Source organism: Anser anser, assembly GCF_964211835.1.
Source record: "Anser anser genome assembly, chromosome: 10".
Lineage (NCBI taxonomy): Eukaryota > Metazoa > Chordata > Aves > Anseriformes > Anatidae > Anser > Anser anser.
In genome coordinates, this window is record NC_139730.1 from 19,115,422 (window position 1) to 19,133,463 (window position 18,042).

The 18,042-nt window shown below is 38.0% G+C and overlaps 3 protein-coding genes across 9 annotated transcripts in view; 2 read left to right on the forward strand and 1 right to left on the reverse strand.

The window, feature by feature from the left end:
- The window catches only part of CCPG1 (cell cycle progression 1), a 25,786-nt gene extending 12,674 nt beyond the window's left edge, over positions 1-13,112 (forward strand). For all 4 annotated transcript variants that reach the window (XM_083849988.1, XM_083849987.1, XM_083849986.1 and 1 more), the window contains exons 7-9: positions 3,095-3,204; positions 4,243-5,642; positions 7,568-13,112. In XM_083849988.1, the coding sequence (XP_083706114.1) occupies positions 3,095-3,204; positions 4,243-5,642; positions 7,568-7,748 (1,691 nt within the window). In that variant the 3' untranslated portion in view covers positions 7,749-13,112. The remainder of the gene's footprint in view (positions 1-3,094; positions 3,205-4,242; positions 5,643-7,567) is intronic.
- Positions 8,310-17,283, reverse strand: PIGB (phosphatidylinositol glycan anchor biosynthesis class B). Of its 2 annotated transcripts, none has more exons than XM_083849993.1 (12): positions 17,097-17,283; positions 16,884-17,019; positions 16,618-16,735; positions 16,206-16,310; positions 15,905-16,035; positions 15,181-15,321; positions 14,700-14,751; positions 14,062-14,273; positions 12,817-12,881; positions 10,292-10,415; positions 9,366-9,546; positions 8,310-8,791 (listed from the first exon to the last, which is right to left on the reverse strand). In XM_083849993.1, the coding sequence occupies exons 1-12, from the start codon at positions 17,221-17,223 to the stop codon at positions 8,672-8,674; spliced, it is 1,512 nt and encodes a 503-aa protein (XP_083706119.1). In that variant the 5' UTR covers positions 17,224-17,283; the 3' UTR covers positions 8,310-8,671. The 2 variants fall into 2 exon arrangements, with proteins under 2 accessions (XP_083706119.1, XP_083706118.1); XM_083849992.1 differs by having other exon boundaries at positions 10,292-10,502.
- Positions 17,283-18,042, forward strand: part of RAB27A (RAB27A, member RAS oncogene family) — a 37,498-nt gene continuing 36,738 nt past the window's right edge. For all 3 annotated transcript variants that reach the window (XM_083850011.1, XM_083850007.1, XM_083850013.1), the window contains exon 1: positions 17,283-17,902. The gene's annotated coding sequence lies outside the window, so the exon portion shown is untranslated. The remainder of the gene's footprint in view (positions 17,903-18,042) is intronic.

Sequence of the window (18,042 nt, forward strand, 5' to 3'; positions counted from 1 at the left end):
GCAAAGCTTTTTTTTTTTTTTACAGGAGTTCACAGTATCAATATTTTTCTCTCTCCAGTGGAGGAAAATAAGCTGTATGTGTCCTTGCAATTCTAGAGTGACTTAAGGAGTCCACAATAGCAGCAGTTTTTCTGTGTTCAGTGCTTTGCCCAAAGTTGAACATTACAGATTGTTGCTACATTTAACAAATTAGAAGAACTCATTACTGATCTAAATCTATGGAGTGCAATCCTGACCATGTAAGATGTGCATGATATGATAAAAAGAGAGAACGTTTATTTCTTAGTAGTCATTTTTCATGAGTAGTTGTTGGTTGCGTATGAAATGTGCCTTAGTAAGAAGGCTTGTGATTCAGTTTGGGACTGGGAATATGACTGTAACTGGATTTGATTTTGACTAATTGTTAGGAGTCTGAATTTTGACACTTACTTTGAAAGGCTAATTTTCACTTGACGCAGTTTTTTTCCTTCTTAGGTAAACCTGAAGGTAAGAGTCATGAATGATATTGTGGGTGCCGTGCTTGCATTCAGGTTTAATTATTAAATTGTGTGCATGTATGTATGTTTACACACTCATACCTGTGTATGCATAATGATATAAAACACGATAATCGAATCTTAGGAACTACTAGTGTATGCAGGATTGTATGCGTGACTAATGCAGTCATGTAAAATACTTCTTACTTAGCAGTTGCAGCAAGTAATAGCAGGTATAAAAACCCACCGATAAACATTGGCATGCTAGAAGCAGAGAAGAACAGAGCGACTAGAAGGATCTCTGATAATGTTTTGCTCTGGTAACTTGAGGTTTCACTTCTGCTCATCATTTCACCAAATTTAAATTGCAGCTAATGATAAATACCATTCTTTTAAAGAATTTGCAGATGTATGAATGAGAAATATATTTTGGAAATGTACAAAGGGTGGTAAATATACTAAGGAGTTCAATTTAACCTGTTGAATCTTCTAAACAGAAGTTGTCATCACTGATAGTTTTTCAGCAGAGAAAGCAGCTCTGTGCGGCTTTAGTTTTTACTTCCTTGAGTGAAAGTTCTTTGGGATTATGTGATGACTCATCCTTCTGCCACTAGAAGGGAAATCAAACCCTGCTTTCTGTTTTAGGTGTGATTTGTTTTTGTTCTTTAAAATGTAGTTGCAAAGAGAAATCTATCTTCTAAAGGAGTATTCCACAGCAGTCTTTTAATGCTAGGCTAGTTGACCTGTTAAGAGGATTGTAGGGTGTTACTTTTTAAGGAATAAATTTTTTTTTTTTTAAAATCAGTACCAGGATAGTGTTTTCCTTTTAGCTAGAGCTCCAGGGCTTCTTTAAGATTCATCACATTTTTTTTTTTTTTGAAGATTCAGAAGACAAGTAGGATTACATTTTAATAATTGTGTTCTTAACGGTATAAAAAAATGAGTTAGCTGGCTTTGTGATGCTCTAGGAAGGACATCTGAGAGAAGGCAAGCTTTCCAGGAACAACAGATAACTGGAAAAGCTGAAGTTAGAGAACTCTCGCCAGAAGACAGTTTCCTTGTGGACAGTGATATTTAATTGCTTTTCTTTAACCAGAAGCCATAAAAGGAAATGTTACTGTCATGCTTGAGATTTGGATAGATTACTTAAAGAATCTGAAGGATGTTGTGACTCAGAGTACCAGCTGGAGACAAACCAATCAGTGAGGAATGTTACCTCATTACATGCTTTTTCCAGTGTCTTTGCTACCATTTCCATGTTGCTGATTTGTCATTTTGCTTACTCTATCTAAATCTGTCTTGACAAGGAGAGAAATAGAGTTTGATTCTCTATCTGTAATTCAGGTTCCTCTTAACATGAACTCCTTACACTAAATGATGATTTTTCGTATTCTTAAAAGCCATGGACTAATTCAAACATATCTAAAAAACATAAATATGAAAAACAAATTTACTCTCAGTGTATTTAAATTCACTTATGCAAGGATCTTTGCTTCCTATGAATGTCCGTCAGGACTCTGTAAACTGAAAATCATTGCTGTAAAGAGGTTGCTTTCCCTTAGCTGTGTTGAACTATTGAGGTTCAACTTGGGTTAGAGTACTTTTTTTTTTTTTAAGTTCATACTTGACAATATCTTAAACAGAAATTAAGAGAGCACAAAAAAAACACCTCAGTGTAATAGTATTTATGGAATTTATTCTCTTCAGTAATAATCATCTTAAATACAGATATAGAGGAAAAACTCTGCACACTCAGTATTGGTTTTGAAAGAAATACCTAAACCTTACTGTTGCCATTTGCTGTAGTGTCAATTCAAGAGACACCTAAAAGTGAAGACCTGAAAACTACATCATGTTTACAGAACATGTGTATAGGTGTAGGGAAGCACTAGTAAAGAAGTTCTAACTAAGAGAAAATGTTGATGGCTAGTGCAATAAAGGTATTTTTTTCAGAAATAAATAAAGCCTCAGCTTTCTTCTGACAATTGAGAAGACGGTATTTGCTGACTCTTCAGCCTTTGCTCTTATGGATAAGAATGACAAAGACAAAACCTAGAGCTTGCTGCTTTGTGAGAAATGTTTTAAGAATTGTGTTTCTGCATGGAAATTTAAATACTGTGCCGATATTTATCTTTTTTATGTAACTTTACTTAACAGTAAATGTTGTAGTTCTGAAACAGAATCTGTGGACTAATGTACTCCCTTCTGTCTATGTTGTCTTGCATGTTACTGAAAAACAACAAGAAACCTTACACACATTCATTCCTGCATAACTTTTGTGTTTTTTTTTTGCATATAGCGTTCCTAAAGTTGGTTTCTTTGTTCTCCTCAAATGAGACTAATGGCGAATTGATGGGTCTGTTTGAGAAATTGTTTATTGTTGGAAGAAACAGAATCAGTATATTACAATCTGGTTTTAGCTGTGAGGAAAAGATTTTTAACTGTTTAGCTCTAACAAAATTATTAACTCTTACTAGTAAGTACTGGGCAGAAATTGCAAGGTAAGAATGCTTCTGAATTTGCAGGGAATATGAAGATGATATTTAGATTTATCTGTTCATATTTTCCTTGTAACTGCTGTAAGTGAGAATATCAAGAGAAAGTTTTTATCTTTGTAGGTACAATACAGATCCAGAAACGTCAGCAGCTGGTAACAAAGACACGTGAATTAAAAGATATGAAAGATGACCTTTACCAGTGCCAACAAGAGCAAGGAGATAAAGTGGGGGTAGGTATGAGTTTAGCTGGAAGTTGTGTGATTATTCATCAGTCATTATGCATGTGTAGTTTACAGAAGGTGAAATTATCACACAAATGCATTACGTATTTATTTTTAATACATTCTTTCTGAGAATGTCACTTTTAGTTCCTCTGGATTATTGACATATTTTGTAATTTGATGAAATTTGTTAATCATATGTGTTTAAGCATAAAGTTTTTTATGTATGCAGTCCTAGTAGTTGTCTGGGAGTTACCTGGCTCTAGAGACCATCTTCTTCCCTGTGACATAATGCCAGGTTGTCATTTATAAAGACAGGAGAAATAGAACTGTGCAGGTAAAAACCTATTTTGGTTGAACTTACGGTTTTACAACTTTGCTTTTTAAATTATTCATGGTTACTCATTTTTCAAATACTCAACAACCCAGTTTTTTTGTTCAGCTTCAGATAAGTCAGAGAGAGGACTAGGAAGTGCTTTGTGTGTGGAGTGTTTTTTTTTTTATGTTGCTGATAGCAGCAGTTAACACAATACAGGTTGTTTAATTCTAGGGTTTGTATGCTAAGAGACTGGGAGTATCCTCTTGTGTTAGCGTATAGTTACATGAAAACATTCTTTCAGTGACGAAGTTGATTCAAGATCAATTTCTCCTGCCCTAATACCCTTACTTCTGCTCATGTATTTGTTTTTGTATGTAAACCCTGATTGCTAGACATAAACAGCATGCACACTTTTTCATTTCTTTTTAAGATGTATCACTTCAAGTATCCAGTTTACTATCTTTCAGCTATTTAAATCAGTAAAACACAAGGGGTGATGACCTCTGGTTGGAAGTGGGAGCCTCTCACATGGTCTGTGTTGTCAAGAAAGTGTTTGTGTGTTTATCTCAGAGATACACACACAGAGCTCTATTTTTGTATCCTGCTGCAACATGTGTCACTTCATCCAAAATGATAAGTAAACTCTTCTGGGCTTACCTTGGTCTTTTATTTTGCTAGCTAAAATTGTAACAATTCTAATCATATTACGTTTTGCTTGTTTGCCTTAGTTGCTCAAGGGAGATCTCTCCACATGTTTGACTTCTACTGAGATGGAAAAGAAATCCTTTGAATTGCACAAAAAAAGTCTTGCTGCAGAAAATCAACACTTAAGAGAATCCCTAGAGAAGGAGGAAAAAGCTTTGGCCTCACTTCAGGAAGAATTAAGAAAACTAAGACAACAAATTAGAAACTTGGAAGATAAAGGTACTAGTACTGAGTCTATTGTCATGGAAAACCAGAAACTAAGGGAACATTTGGAAGAGGAAAAGCAAAGAAATCATAACTTTCTTAGACAAAAGGAAACACTCTTTGCTGAAGCACAGATGTTAAGGAGAGAATTGGACAAAGAACGTCGTGTTACAGAAGCTCTAAAAAAAGAACTAGAACAGCTAGGTTCTCGTCAAACGCCTGACAATGTTGCCGATGATGATACATTAAGAGAAAATCAAGAAATAGAAAGTCTGCGAGGAAGACTAGCAGAACTAGAAAAAAAGCTAAATTTTGAGCAACAGCGCTCTGACTTATGGGAGAAGCTGTATGTTGAAGCAAAAGATCAAACTGAAAAACAAGAAATGAATGAAAAGGGACAAAAGAAAGGTGCTAAATGGCAAAGTAAGTCTAAAAAGAAATCAAAAGAATCATTTTTTGGCTCAGTTAAAGAAACTTTTGATGCTATGAAAAATTCCACCAAAGAGTTTGTTAGACACCATAAAGAAAAGATTAAGCAGGCTAAAGAAGCAGTGAAAGAAAACCTGAAAAAATTCTCTGATTCTGTAAAGTCTACATTCAGACACTTTAAAGATACCACAAAAAACATCTTTGATGAGAAGAAGTCAAATGATAAAAAGTATGAGGCAAACAAGAAAGCTCGAACTTTTTACCGAGAGCATAACTCTTACGAGAATCTGAGGAACGTGCATTACAGGGGACCTCACATGTCAAAAGATTTCAAAGATGGAAGAAAACATCAGTTTACGACATTTGAAAAAGATGCAGGTTCAGACAAATGTCTCAACGATCCTTTGTGTAACAGAAGACATCAGTTTGTCCTAAAAGGCTGTTCCGGTATTTTTGAATGTGCTCATCAAGAATTCATTAGTCTCTTTAACAGAGTATCAGATCCTATTAGGGTAGATGAATTTAATCGGCTAATGAAAAAGTATTTGCAACAAGTCGTACATAACTTCCATCACTGGAGAGAACTAGAGAATTTCATCAATAAGTTTTTTCATAATGGGCTTTTTATACATGACCAGATGCTGTTCACTGATTTCGTTAATGATGTCAAGGATTATCTGGAAGATATGAAGGAATACCAAAGTAAGAATGAAAACGTTTTTGATGATTTGGACAAATACGTCTACAGATACTACTTTCAATATGATAATTCACCCCAATATGGACCCAGGTTTGTTTCAATGTTTCCTGAACTGTTAATGAAATGAAGTAGTCTTTGTAAAAACAACTAGTGGTGGTGTTCTAATAGATTGTTTTCTAGTCACAGATGTATATAAAGGACTCAGTGGTGGAAATACTAGAGTGTACCTCCCATACTAACGTTCCCCTGCCCTTCTCCTCTCCCACCCTCCTAGCCCCCTTCAAAAAAAATATATGAGGTACTACAGATCCCCTGTACATAGCACAATCAAAATTGCCACTGAGTCTTAGAAAACTGTAGCTGCGGGTAGGGTTACTTTAGATTGAACGTGTATGATAGCTTTTCATTTCATCAGACAGGCAATCTCACGAGAAGCGTTAACTAGGGCTTCCCTATTGTCCTTCCCTGAATTAGGTTTTTGGATGTATTTGGGCAGTCTTAAAGTCCTGTTCTGGCAGGTATCTTCCCTGCTGGCTTTTAGGAGTTTCACTACTTAGTATAGTACTGAGTTGGTCTTTATCCCCAGATCAAGGCTGCTCAAATAGCAGACTCCAGTTGAGATCCTAACCCAGACTAAAATTTGTTCAGACTTGCTTACAAATGTCCTTGGCAAGTACTGTTGCCTGCATTGCTTTCCTGTATCTAATGGTATTCTCAGGGTTTCTGCAGTGTAGTTGTGGTAGTCTGTCTGGCCCAAAGGAGCTAGAGATGGTGGACTGTTTCTACTGCATAGACTTTGGTGAAGAAAATTAAGCGAGCAGCCTTAATATATAGTGTGGAACTTGCTCTTTCTGGAATACTTAAATGTATATATTTTCTGTGGCTTTTAATTTCATTTCTATTACAAAATTGCTTTTGTGGTCTTTTGTGCTAATGTTTATTCTGAGCAGGTAGAAAAAAATGCTGTATGTGAACTTCTTGTGCATTATAAATTAGTCGTTGTCTTTGAAAACATAATGGAACTTTTCCCTCTGTTGGTATTCAGCACAACACATATTGAATAGTTAGATTGAGGTGCAGTTCTTCAGTTGCGTTTATCTTTTGGATTTGTATTATCTACTATTTCATGGGTTTATTGCGGCAGGAGGTCTGAATACTATTTTGGAGTTACTAAATGCTATGTGAGGTTGGACCTTCTCTTAGTGAAGGCTGAACTGTCAGGATGATTCTATCAGTTACCAAGTAGCCTTTTCAAATGAGTTTAGTTGTTTTTATTTATAGTTCAAGTACTTTTTACTAATGTATTATTAATTTTTAATTAAGCAGTTTATTTTAAGCACTTCAGTTTGCAGAGAAGCAAAACTTCAAATACATTTACTGATTGTGTCATACAGAATTTTGTATGATCCTGAGGATGAAAATAGCCTTAGCTCGGTTTAGCAGAAGCCTAGACTCTAGTAATAGAATAATAGCATACAGTGCAATGGCACTCTGTGCATCACAAACGGCAATAGGTGAGCAGCTGTCTTTTGTCAGCACCGCTCCTCCCCATATAATTGTATTTATTATACTTGTACACTGGAGAACCTCTAAAGTACCTATTTTTAGGCATTGGGGTTTATAAAGTTTTGATTACTTTTATAGAGCAGAATATAATAGAATAGCTGAAAAACAGATTGAGATCTCCACTCAAGCATCACAGTAGGGATACTCAAACAGCTATTCACCTGGCTTTATTGTACAAAGAAATATAGGAAACCAGCTGCAAAGCAGTTTTATTTTTAGAAAGAATTTATTTTAAGTATACCATCTTAGTGATGGTTTAAAAACAAACAAAAACAGCAACAAAAAATCCTGCACGTTTTTCTTGCAAGAGAAAGGACTACTTAATACTAATTTTTTCAGCTAACCTCAGCATGCTAAAAGCTGTTCTTGATAATGTAATTGTATTTCAAAATGCGTTTAGAGAAGTGCTTTCATACGAGTTGTAATAAGTTTTTGTTTACTCCTTGCAGTCGACCTAAAAGGCCTTCTTTTACACAAACTGAAAATACCAGACATGAAAAACAAGCTCAGAAGTACCACCATCGTAATAAAAGAGAAGGTAAATGGCATAAACATGGTCGCACTAATGGAAGACACATGGCAAACCTTGAAATAGAATTGGGGCAATTACCCTTTGATCCAAAATACTAAGTAATTTATGGAAAAAAATGAGATTAGATTTAATAAATGACCTCCTCTCTGGAAACTAATTGTTTTTCAAGAAAGCAGCAAGATGCAAGTTTTTCTCTAAATAATTTGTTTCTTACAAATTGTTAAAAGGCACAAGTCAGGCTTTCTAATATGCATATTTGGTATTGTTGCTTTAACTGTTCTATGGAAGTGATGAGAGTTTGGGTGCCAGCGGTATTGTTACAGAAAGTAGGCATGCAATGACTTGTATATGAAAAATATGCTTAATTGCATTCCATTAGTATAGTTCAAGCTTGAGTCATGCATAATGTATCAATAATTAACTCCAGTGTTTGATATACTAACTTCATCTCATCCTTCAAAAAAAAAGTCTACATTATGGTAATGTACTTGTTAGTGTGTTGTAATCTTACACTTGCTTCTTGTCTTTGGGGGGGTGGTTCAAGAGCCTGTTGAATTGTGAAAAATTTGCTGTGCTGCATTCTAATCAGCTTGCTGATTTAAGCACTTGAAATATCTTGCATATCTGCATATTGTGGAAGAAAAATAAAGAGACAGTGTGGGTAAAAGAGTTTATTTATAAAAAAATAGCATAGCTATACAGTTCCATAAATTGGTCCAGCCTTGTCTGATTTCTTGTTTAAAGTAGTCATATGGTAGCTTTGGTCTTCCTGATGTTCTCTAGTGTTGTAAGAGATCAACACCCCCACCCTGACATAGTGCCACTGAAGTTGCCTTCAGGAAGAGGTTTTTGTGTTTCAAAACAGTCAATAGTTGCCTAATCAAACCTTCCATTTTGACTGACTCAGTTACAGACTCACTACTCTCTCCTTTCTGCAGTAAAAGATCTTCTAAGCATATTATTGCTATGGAAAACCGATCTCATTAGGTCATTAGTCTAGAAACTTATCTTCAGGTATGACTCATTTCAGTCCTTTTCTGTAGACGTAGATATGGCTTCCAACTCGTCCTTGAGGTACGTGAGTGTGGAAGATGGTGGCTGTTTTCTCATAGCCCTTTAAAGCTAGAAATGATGATATTTCCTGTAAATGAACATACATTAGTTTCCATTATCAAAAACTGTATTTTAGAGCTTCAGAACAGTGTTTCAAAATCTTCTGGAAACCATCAATTCAATAATCCCCTGGAAGTTTTTTGTCCCTTATTTAAGAAAGACTGCTACAGAGGGGGGAGAGCTATTCTGTTTGATCTTATTTGTAGTGTATCTTCATCAGATCCTGTTTGAGTACATGGCCCTCATAAAAGAATTGAGGGGAAGAGGTACGCTGACTAAAGGCATTTTTGCTTGTCACTGTTTCTTACTTAGAAGAGTATGATTCTGGGAACAGACATTTATTTTAACATGGCAGGAGGAAAATTCTTTCAGAAAACTTTACTTTATGGCATGCAGAATTCATATGGAGGGCATGTGAAAATGTTAAGTATGTATCGGCGGGATGGCATCTATACTGTATTATGGACTAGGGGGTTCAATTTTCATTTAAGTGTTTTAAAAAACTACAGACAATACTTTAAAAAAATCTCAATCATAATTCTCTCAATTTCTTCTGTAACTTGACATCAAAACTAGTTTGTTTCATCTTGCAGTTACCATACCTGTTCTAGCACACTGAAGAAAATCAAGTGACTAGGTAATAATGTATCATTGTAAAACTCCTTATTAAGCCAGCCAAGTGGATTAGAGTAAAACACATCTGCTTCATCAATATAGCTTTCATTTCCAGTTAGGTCTGGGGGACATTGAAGGAATCTCATTTTTAGAGGACAGTGAACATGGCTAGGGAGAAAAATAAAACAAACTTCAGAATAAACTGACCAAGACCAAGATGTGAAATGACTAGAATACCTCAGTCAAAACAAATTGAATAGTTAGGTTTCTTCCCCCTCCACAGCCAATGTTTTCTTCCCTTCTATACTTAATATGAAAGCAGAAGTAGAGAAAGTAGATTCAGCTCCAAGCTGCTGTGTGTGCTTTAAAGCAGTTCACAGAAAGCAGACTTTTCTCAATACAAACGTCATCTGCAGAACATCAGTTTCTTAAATGAAAGATAGTTTTCCACATCAGCTTCATGGTTTGTATCTGCTTCAATGTGTTGTTTATTTACCGGGATATATTACAAACTTTTTGAAATAGTGACTTCTGTCATTGTATGTTATTAATTATATTTCTTTACCTTCTAGCAGCAGAAGTAAAGGTAAAATTAAAATGTTTTGACTATAACAGTGAGTCTAGTTTTGCTACAAAAGCTACCACAATGAAGCTGTATGAAATACTGTCTTAACTCTGCTGCATATCCTCATACAAAGCTATTTTACAAAAACTGAATAAAATTAAATGCTGAATCTTATTCTGTGTTGTAAGCACAGTTAGCTTATTTTCTGTATTCATTTTTTATTAGTGGTATGAAAAACAAACTTCCTGCCTACATTTATCCAGCTCAGGCAGGTTTAGGAAAAAAAAATCATAATTTCTGCTAAAATGTCTGGATTTTAATATAATAAACTGTTAGTTACTTTATTACCTGTAAAATGGAGTGGAGTGGCATGGCATCATGATGAAGACAAAAGCTTGTGACTGGTTAGAGTCGTTACAAAGTTCCTGCACGTGACTCATAACATCAAGAGTGCCTCTCTGGTGAATCAAACCTGTATACAGGGCTGGGAGTAAGTTTGATACAAGCAGGAAGCTTGCTGCAGACTTCTTCCATGCTTTCAGGTGTTTTAAAGAATATCCTAGAGAAACATTTAAGTAAGTTTATGATAAGCAAAAACTTAATTCCGCACAGTACTTCTGAAAACTATTAGTTGAAAACAGTACTTTACTTTGAAGTATTTTAATATGCTGCAGTCTTTACTGTTAAAATGGAAATTCAAAGGTTAGTCTTTGAATCCCTTGCTGTTGGATTTAACAGTGTAAATGTTAAATCCATATCTGTCCTTTGGAGTCCAGAAGTAAAACTTTGAAGCCAGTGTTTTATCTCTCCAGAGCTTAGGTTTTTTTTTTTTTTTTTTTTTTTTGTGGGGAAATAATAGTCCATTCATTACTTTGGATGAGTGGTATACAGCGACTTACTGATGTGTTGTGATTCACACATCCAAGTAGAGCCAGAATAAATGATAACACGTGCTCTGGTATGATTGTAGTGTTCTTTATCTCCAACATGCTGAAAGCTATAGCATTCCCTTTATACATTTGTTATGATCCTTACTGTTAGTTGTTCTTGAGCTACCATCCTTGGAGAAGCTTATTCTCCCATCTCCCATACCTGCCTTCCCACTGCTCTTCGTGAAGAAGCTAATAATAGAAAGAAGACACATTTCTCCTGATGGGAGATAATGTGATTCATTCTTTTCAGTATCATGAGATAAAAATATTTTATGCAGCCTAGCTCTGTGACCACCTTTACAGAATCAAAATAAACAAGTGAGAGTAGGCCTGTTTCAGAAGCCAGGAGCATAGCACAAGTAACTTAAAGAAGTCTTCAGTCAGCCCATGTTCTAACAAATTGCAGGTATCTCAGTAATTTAAAGAAGTCCTCAGTCAGCCCATGTTCTAACATATATGCAGATATCATAAAACAAAGTCTTATAATTAGACTGATTTAAACGTGTGGAAACATTCTGTTACAGGCATTTTTAACTGATTTTGTGAAACAGCCTTAATTTATCTTTAGGTGTACTTAGAAAGGAATTGAAAATTAATAAACTTTTTTCTGCTTTTATTTATAATGTTTTGAGCGATTTCAAGACCTCTTTGCAATCAAAACTTATCAATCAAAACTAATCAAAAGTTATCAAAACTATTTTGTCATTTTTTTCTTTACAAAAGTATCCAGATCATACTTTTCTCTTGATAAATTGAGAAAGTGACCATTTTATTATAGATATAAAAATTGAGACATTAACAAAAAAAAAAAGTGGTCTCATTGGACATTTTCCTGCATATAAAGTAGAACTGGTTCTTCTTAAATCTGCTATTGAACTGAACACCGAACTAACCAAAGACATTATTTATTTGATCTTTGCTGGCAACAAAACTACTGAACTAAGATTTACTTTTGTTAAGACTAGCAAAATAGGTTAAAACATTACAATTTTCATTCATCTGTTTTGAACTTGTATGTTAAAGCTGTCTAGCTTCGTAAGTTCTAGAAATTTGAATCTTTACTATATAACTTTCCAGTAGATTAGGTTTTACATTATGATTACAGATATTACACTAGTCTAGCTAATACCTTTGTTTCTGCAAAATACCTATTAGGCTCTTTGTTTTGTTTAAATAATAATAATAAAAAATAAGAACAGGAAAAAGATAACAAGCTTTTAAAGTATTCCTTTAAAGCATTAGAAAAATCTTAGTTATCAAAAACAATACACTTTCCAGTTGAAACTGTGGACAAGGTTCTCTTTAAGATGCAGTTGCGGTGATAGAAAAACTACAGTTGTCAGATGCCAATTCAGCAGTTTATGCAAGCTATCTTTAGTTCATTTTAAAGTTAACTGCATTAGTTTAGGGATGTTGTTTGTGGTTTAACAAACTTGCTGTACTATGCCTGAAGGAAAAAGCTATCACATTAACTGTTCTCAGACTGCTGTGGGAAGTAGACTCCACCTAGAGTTTAGTCAAGAGCAGACAAAAAAACTATCATCATCTCTTAGCTGATGATGCTACTCCAGATTCAGGTCTAGAAAATAATTTTAATTTCTGAACACCTGAGTTTTTTTCATACTCAAAGGCAATTGCCTGAGCATACTTTAGAGAAGTGAGTGGAGAAATGTTACAAAGGAAACAACAAAAATTTGCTGTAAGGGTGGCACTGCACTAAAGTTAGGAGTCAATGAGGCAATTTTTTTTCTTGTAGAAAATACTTTTATCCATGCTAAGGTTACTTCATGTATATTTCAGTTACTTACTGTTCTTCATCCTTTTTTCCAGGCTACTTCTAAGAATCCTTTGTCAAGTACCTACATTCAGTATTAACTGTCTGTCTTTGGGTAAAAGTTACATATACAAAAGGTTGCAAGACATTTAAAACCAAATTCTTACCGCAAAAAAACATGCAAAATGGCAGTACTGGATAGATGAACCTGAATTCTTTATGGCTCAATGTACTGTAATAAAAGAGATATGGTACTATAGAGAGAAAGCTGAAAACATCAGTTCTGTTAACAAAATAAGTTTAGAGCATGGAGGACTATAAGAGCACTTAGACATACTTAAAAGCATGTTATCAATTTAGAGTAATCTCTTTTTAAGAATGTAACAAGAACATTCAAATTAAGATTATTTCGTCAGTTTAAACCACACATTAATAAAAGTGCCTGGCTACTGTGATAGAGCAATGAAGTTGTCTGATTCTATGAATGCTAAATACTTTACCCATTACTTTTCTGTAATAAAAGGCAAGAAAAAGGGTGGATGGTGAGCTGAGATGTAAGTACGCATTTGTATCTACCACAGTAACATTCACCTCTGCTAATACAACTTCACTCCATTCAACTCTTTTTTTTTTTTTTTTGGTGGTGGGGGGATTACTGCAGGATTTGTGATGGGAACCAGACAGGTTCTTACAAGACTAAGGGAGTCAAGAAAGACCTAAAGCCAGTAGACCTACCTGAAGTTTGGGGCTGGACTGAAAGACAGGACAGTATTTGTGTCCTTGCTACTGTTTTACTGTATTATGTTACTACTGTAGTTTGATACTGTTTACTACTTGGTATTTATTAACTTGCTGTATCTTTTCCTGCCTGAAAGTCTCTTGCTTAATCTACAGTTAACTGAAGCTTTAGAAACAGCTTACCTTCTTTTCTAGTTCTTCAAGTGATGTATCCAGCCCTGTGATAAATGTTCTTAAGAGGTGTGTATAAACTTGTGAATGAAGTAAGTTTTAGAAGTCAAAAAAACCCTTATTGGGGATGTATTAAAGACGCAAATAATAGAGTATTTTCGTTAACAGACATCTAGTGAACAGTTTTCTAACCAGCTCTATTATTCTTTAAATGTTTCTTAGGTGATTCAGAGTTTTTTTTCCATTTCCCACTGAATTTCATGCCAAATTATTTTAATATTTCAGGGTCTAACTAAACACGTGTATGCTAATGATATAAATGGTAGTATTACCTTCAATTCTAGAGACTGTTGCGTAATTGACTGCCTTTTCTCAAGTATTCGAATAGTTTTAGATTTTCTATCGTTTAACCTGAATACCATGCTTTGTTGTAGAGAGGACATGAGCTTTGATGAAAAGAACACAACTAGTGAAAGATTGTAATTGTACTTAAGAGAAATTACCTGTATACTAACACTGTCCAGATCACTGCCATTAGAAAGATGCGATACCTTTTTGGCGCCAGCACACAGCCATGAATAAAGAAAGGCAGATGGGTACCCAAGATAATCGGTAGTCCCTGGGTCAAGTACCAGTGCCAAGGATGAGAACCATACAATGTTCCCAAATTCTGCAGCACGTTGAATTTCAAGAAGTTCAACTGAACCAGTACCCACTGGGATGTTCAAGGGAGGGGGGGGGAAAAAAGTTAAAAATCCAAATTGAAAAATCAACATCTAAATTGAATTATACAGTCATCATTAGCCTCAAGTGACATTTTCATTCATACTTACATCTTTTCTTCTATCTCTTATCACAGACTGCCTGTTTTGGCAGTTACAGAAAGAAGTGTATAAAGTTTACAGTATACCATTAAAAACTACTGATTTACTGAGAGCTCATTTGACGTAATAGTCTGTCATTGAAAATAACTAAGAAGTCAGTGTTTAAGAATTTATGACTTCAGATACACTTACAGAAGATAGGCCAGACACAGTCTAGCCACAGAAATAACAGGATTTAGAGAAGTCCACATCATCTATCTGTGTTAAAATGGTTAGAATTAATCTTTGTCTTACAAGTTGCATTTAAAGCTACTTACCTCACCAAAAAACACACGGTCAATTATTAAAGAGATTCCCAATGTGACCAATCTGAAAAAAACAAAAGTTGATTGCATTGCTATTGCTTATGTATCAGATTGTACTGTTCTCCAAATTGCTGTCAAAACTTGCTGAAGTTACTCCTAAACTCTTGTAGGATTATCCATACTCATGGCCATTTTACAGTGGCCATCTGCTATCACCCAGTATCCTTGGCATAATAGCAGGATAAGGTGGAATGATGTTAGTGTTTTTATCCTTAGGAAATCTCTCTCTGTGACTCTACACAGCATACACATTCATTCACATTCATTTCAAAGAAGCATAACTCTTCTTTAAACTTTGTGGTTTTTTTTCCCCCCTGTGTTTTAACAGCTTTTTTGTTTTTTTGAGTCCTCTGTCTCTGCTGCAATATGTAGTGGTAAAATCAATCTTAAGATATAGCTGCAAACAGTCAATTTAAATTCAGAAGGAACTTACCCAACTGGAATGCAGTTGTGCAGGATAAGGTCTGCTTTCCTCTGTTCTCGCAAAAAATGACTGAAGACCAAAGGTATCCATGGGATAGCAGCGGTGGGACGGATAACAATTGCAAGTGCTATCAGTGTTAAATATTTGCAACTAGAATGAGGGAACAAAAAAAAAAAGTAAACTTATCATAAGATCTGATCAATTATTTTGCAGACAGTGATGTTTCCTCAATATAAATATTGTCATGTCTCTGACCCAAAGTTCTACATGCTCCAGATAACCGATTCTCTGAGTGCAGATACTCTGTTTTGCTTGAAAGGTTGCCTGCTACATAACTGCCTTATTAGCAATAGAGTCATTAATTAGGAGCGCATACTTGTTTTAAAATAGATAGCTGGTAAAGAAAGTTGTGACCACAAATTCATCTATGGCTGCACCCAAACAATTGTTATCTTTTTCCAAGTTACCACAAACTCCAGTCCCCTAAAGCTTAAAGTTTTTTGTAAAGTGATACTTCAGGTAAATAACTGGAGAGTAGTCATATTGTATACCAGCTATATCACTACTTCAAAAAAAAAAAATCTAGAGGAAATACCGCAGTTGCTGGTACTACTTGCTGTGTGAGTGAGGTATTTTTGGTTGCTTTAAATCCTTAGATAGAAGTCAGCATTTTAAATGGTATCTGTTATCCCAAGCCAAAGATTATCAGTACTGTTAGTAGAAAGTTTCTCACCTGCTCCCCATCTTGGAACCTTTTATTGGATAGTAGTAAAGGGCAAAAATGGTAAGAAGAGTTTCCATGGTGTTTGTAAGAGTTCTGGTACAGGAATACCATGTAAACCAGGAACACAGCTGGCAGAAGTACTGAAAATAATTATGAACAAGGGGATGCACAGGGAGATGTGTTAAAACAAGTTCTGTAGCTCTAAATAACGGTGATAATTCTGAGGCTTGACTTAGCATCATTTTACCACTGTTCACACTGCAGCGGTGTTAATTAACATGCATAATTTTTTTTCAAGTCTGAGACTCACCACATACTTCGCTGTTTCTGCATTTTCAAGGTGTCTCACTAATAAATAAAGCTTCACATCAGCAAAAGCTGCCAAAACTGCTTGTACCAGTCTAGGAACCCATATCTACGTAAGCAAAGACAAAACTTTACTTGCAGCAATATCTGTTATATTCCAAGTTCAAAGAGTTCAAGTTCACTATTGTATTAGTCAATGACTTCTTAGACATGAAAATAGTAAGTGAATTATTGAATGTTCTTTATAACTCCCCATGACTAAAATATAACCATATGATTCTTGGCTAGTATTTCTGCTCAACAAAGAGTTTCCAAAAATCTTTGTCGGTCAGTAACAAAAATGCATGGAATTTAAATACGATGCTTTTACGTTACACTTCAGCAGCTGATGCGTTTTTTGGCGAAGTGATGCTTACCAGCAGCTGAACGTCGTCCTTACCCAGGAGCTGCAAAGCTTTGTAGATGCTCGCGAAGAGCAGCGGGTAGGAATAGCCCCGTAGGCGCTGCGCCCACTCCCAGGTGAGGTGCCCATAGCTGTGCACGTTAAGGACGCACCGTGATGGGCCGAGGCCGCAAGCCCCCGCGCGAGCCGCGCTCCTCTCGGCCGTGCCCCGCTCCGGCCGCTCCCCCTCCCGAGCGGGGGCGGCGGGGAGAGGGCCCGGCTCGCACCGCCAAAGGATATCTGAACGCCATGCGGTGCGCCACCTCCAGCGACTGCCAGTACTCGTCCGGCACGAAGCTGGTCCGCACCAGGGCGCAGTTCAGCACCCGCACGGCCACCGCCAGCGCCGTCAGGGCCGAGGTCCCGCCGGCAGCGCCTGCGGAAGCAACGCCCGCAAGTGAAGGGCCCGGGCCCCGCCGGGGGCCGCCCTGCCCGTCCCGCCCTCCCGCTTACCGGCGCCGGGCTGTGCGGCGGCTCCGCGGGCGGCCCCGTACAGCACCGACCGCCGCTTGCGAAGCCGCACCGCCTCCGGCCGCCGCGGCCGGCCCCGCGGCAGCAGCAGCCCGCCGGCGGCCTCCATCGGCGGGGCGGCACCGGGGCTGGGGCTGAGGCGGCGGCGCGGCGCTTGCGCGACCTCTGCGGCTGCGCTTCCTTCTTCCGCGCTGCTCAGCGGGGCTCCTCCCGTCCTTCAGCAGCGGGGCGGCGGCACCGGCCGTTCCCTCGTCCGTGCGTGCCCGTGCCCGTCCCTGTCCCCGCCGGCATGGGGGGGCGGCTGCCGCAGGTGGCGCTGGCCGTGGCGCTCGGCGTGGTCAGCGGGCTCTACATCTACCGGCCCCTCTTCCAGCCGCCCGGCGCTCAGCAGACCCCCGAGCACCCGCCCGCGCCGCCGACGGACGCCGCGCCGGGGAAGAGGCCCTGAGGGAGCCGCGAGGGCCGCGCCGCCGCCTCCCGGCCCCGGGCTGCGCGCTGAGGAGACGGCGCGGAGCGAGGAGACGGCGCCGGGTGAGGAGACGGCGTCCCCGCCGCCAGCGGGATCCGAGCCTGCGTCGCCCGCCTGCCCCCGAGCCGTGTGGGGGCTCCTCCTGCTGCCCTCCTGCTCCTGCTAGCCCCGAGAGGCCTCCTCCGGCCCGGCCCGGCCCGGCCCGGCCCGGCCCCGCAGCGATCCGCCGGCAGGAGGCGTGACTGCACGCCGCTGCGCTCGGTACCAGCCTGTAGAGGCGCGGGTGTTGAAATATCCATAAAAATCTGAATGTTTTAAGGTATGTGTGTCTAAGTGTAAATCACCATCAGGGAACTGGAAAAAGAGAGTCGTCGTTGTACGGTTACGCTTGGTACTTTTTGTGGGTTTTCTCCGAACTATAAACGCCATTTTTGTCTGCTTGTCACGGTTGCAGACCCT

Excerpts from the sequence above, each read along its gene's own strand:
- PIGB (XM_083849992.1), bottom strand. The coding sequence starts at position 17,223 with ATGGAGGCCGCCGGCGGGCTGCTGCTGCCGCGGGGCCGGCCGCGGCGG. Across the intron at positions 16,736-16,883 it reads GCGCACCGCATGGCGTTCAG|CTATGGGCACCTCACCTGGG; the intron begins ATATCCTTTGGC and ends TAACGTGCACAG. Across the intron at positions 10,503-12,816 it reads ATTTTGCATGTTTTTTTGCG|GATATTCTTTAAAACACCTG; the intron begins GTAAGAATTTGG and ends ATGTTTCTCTAG.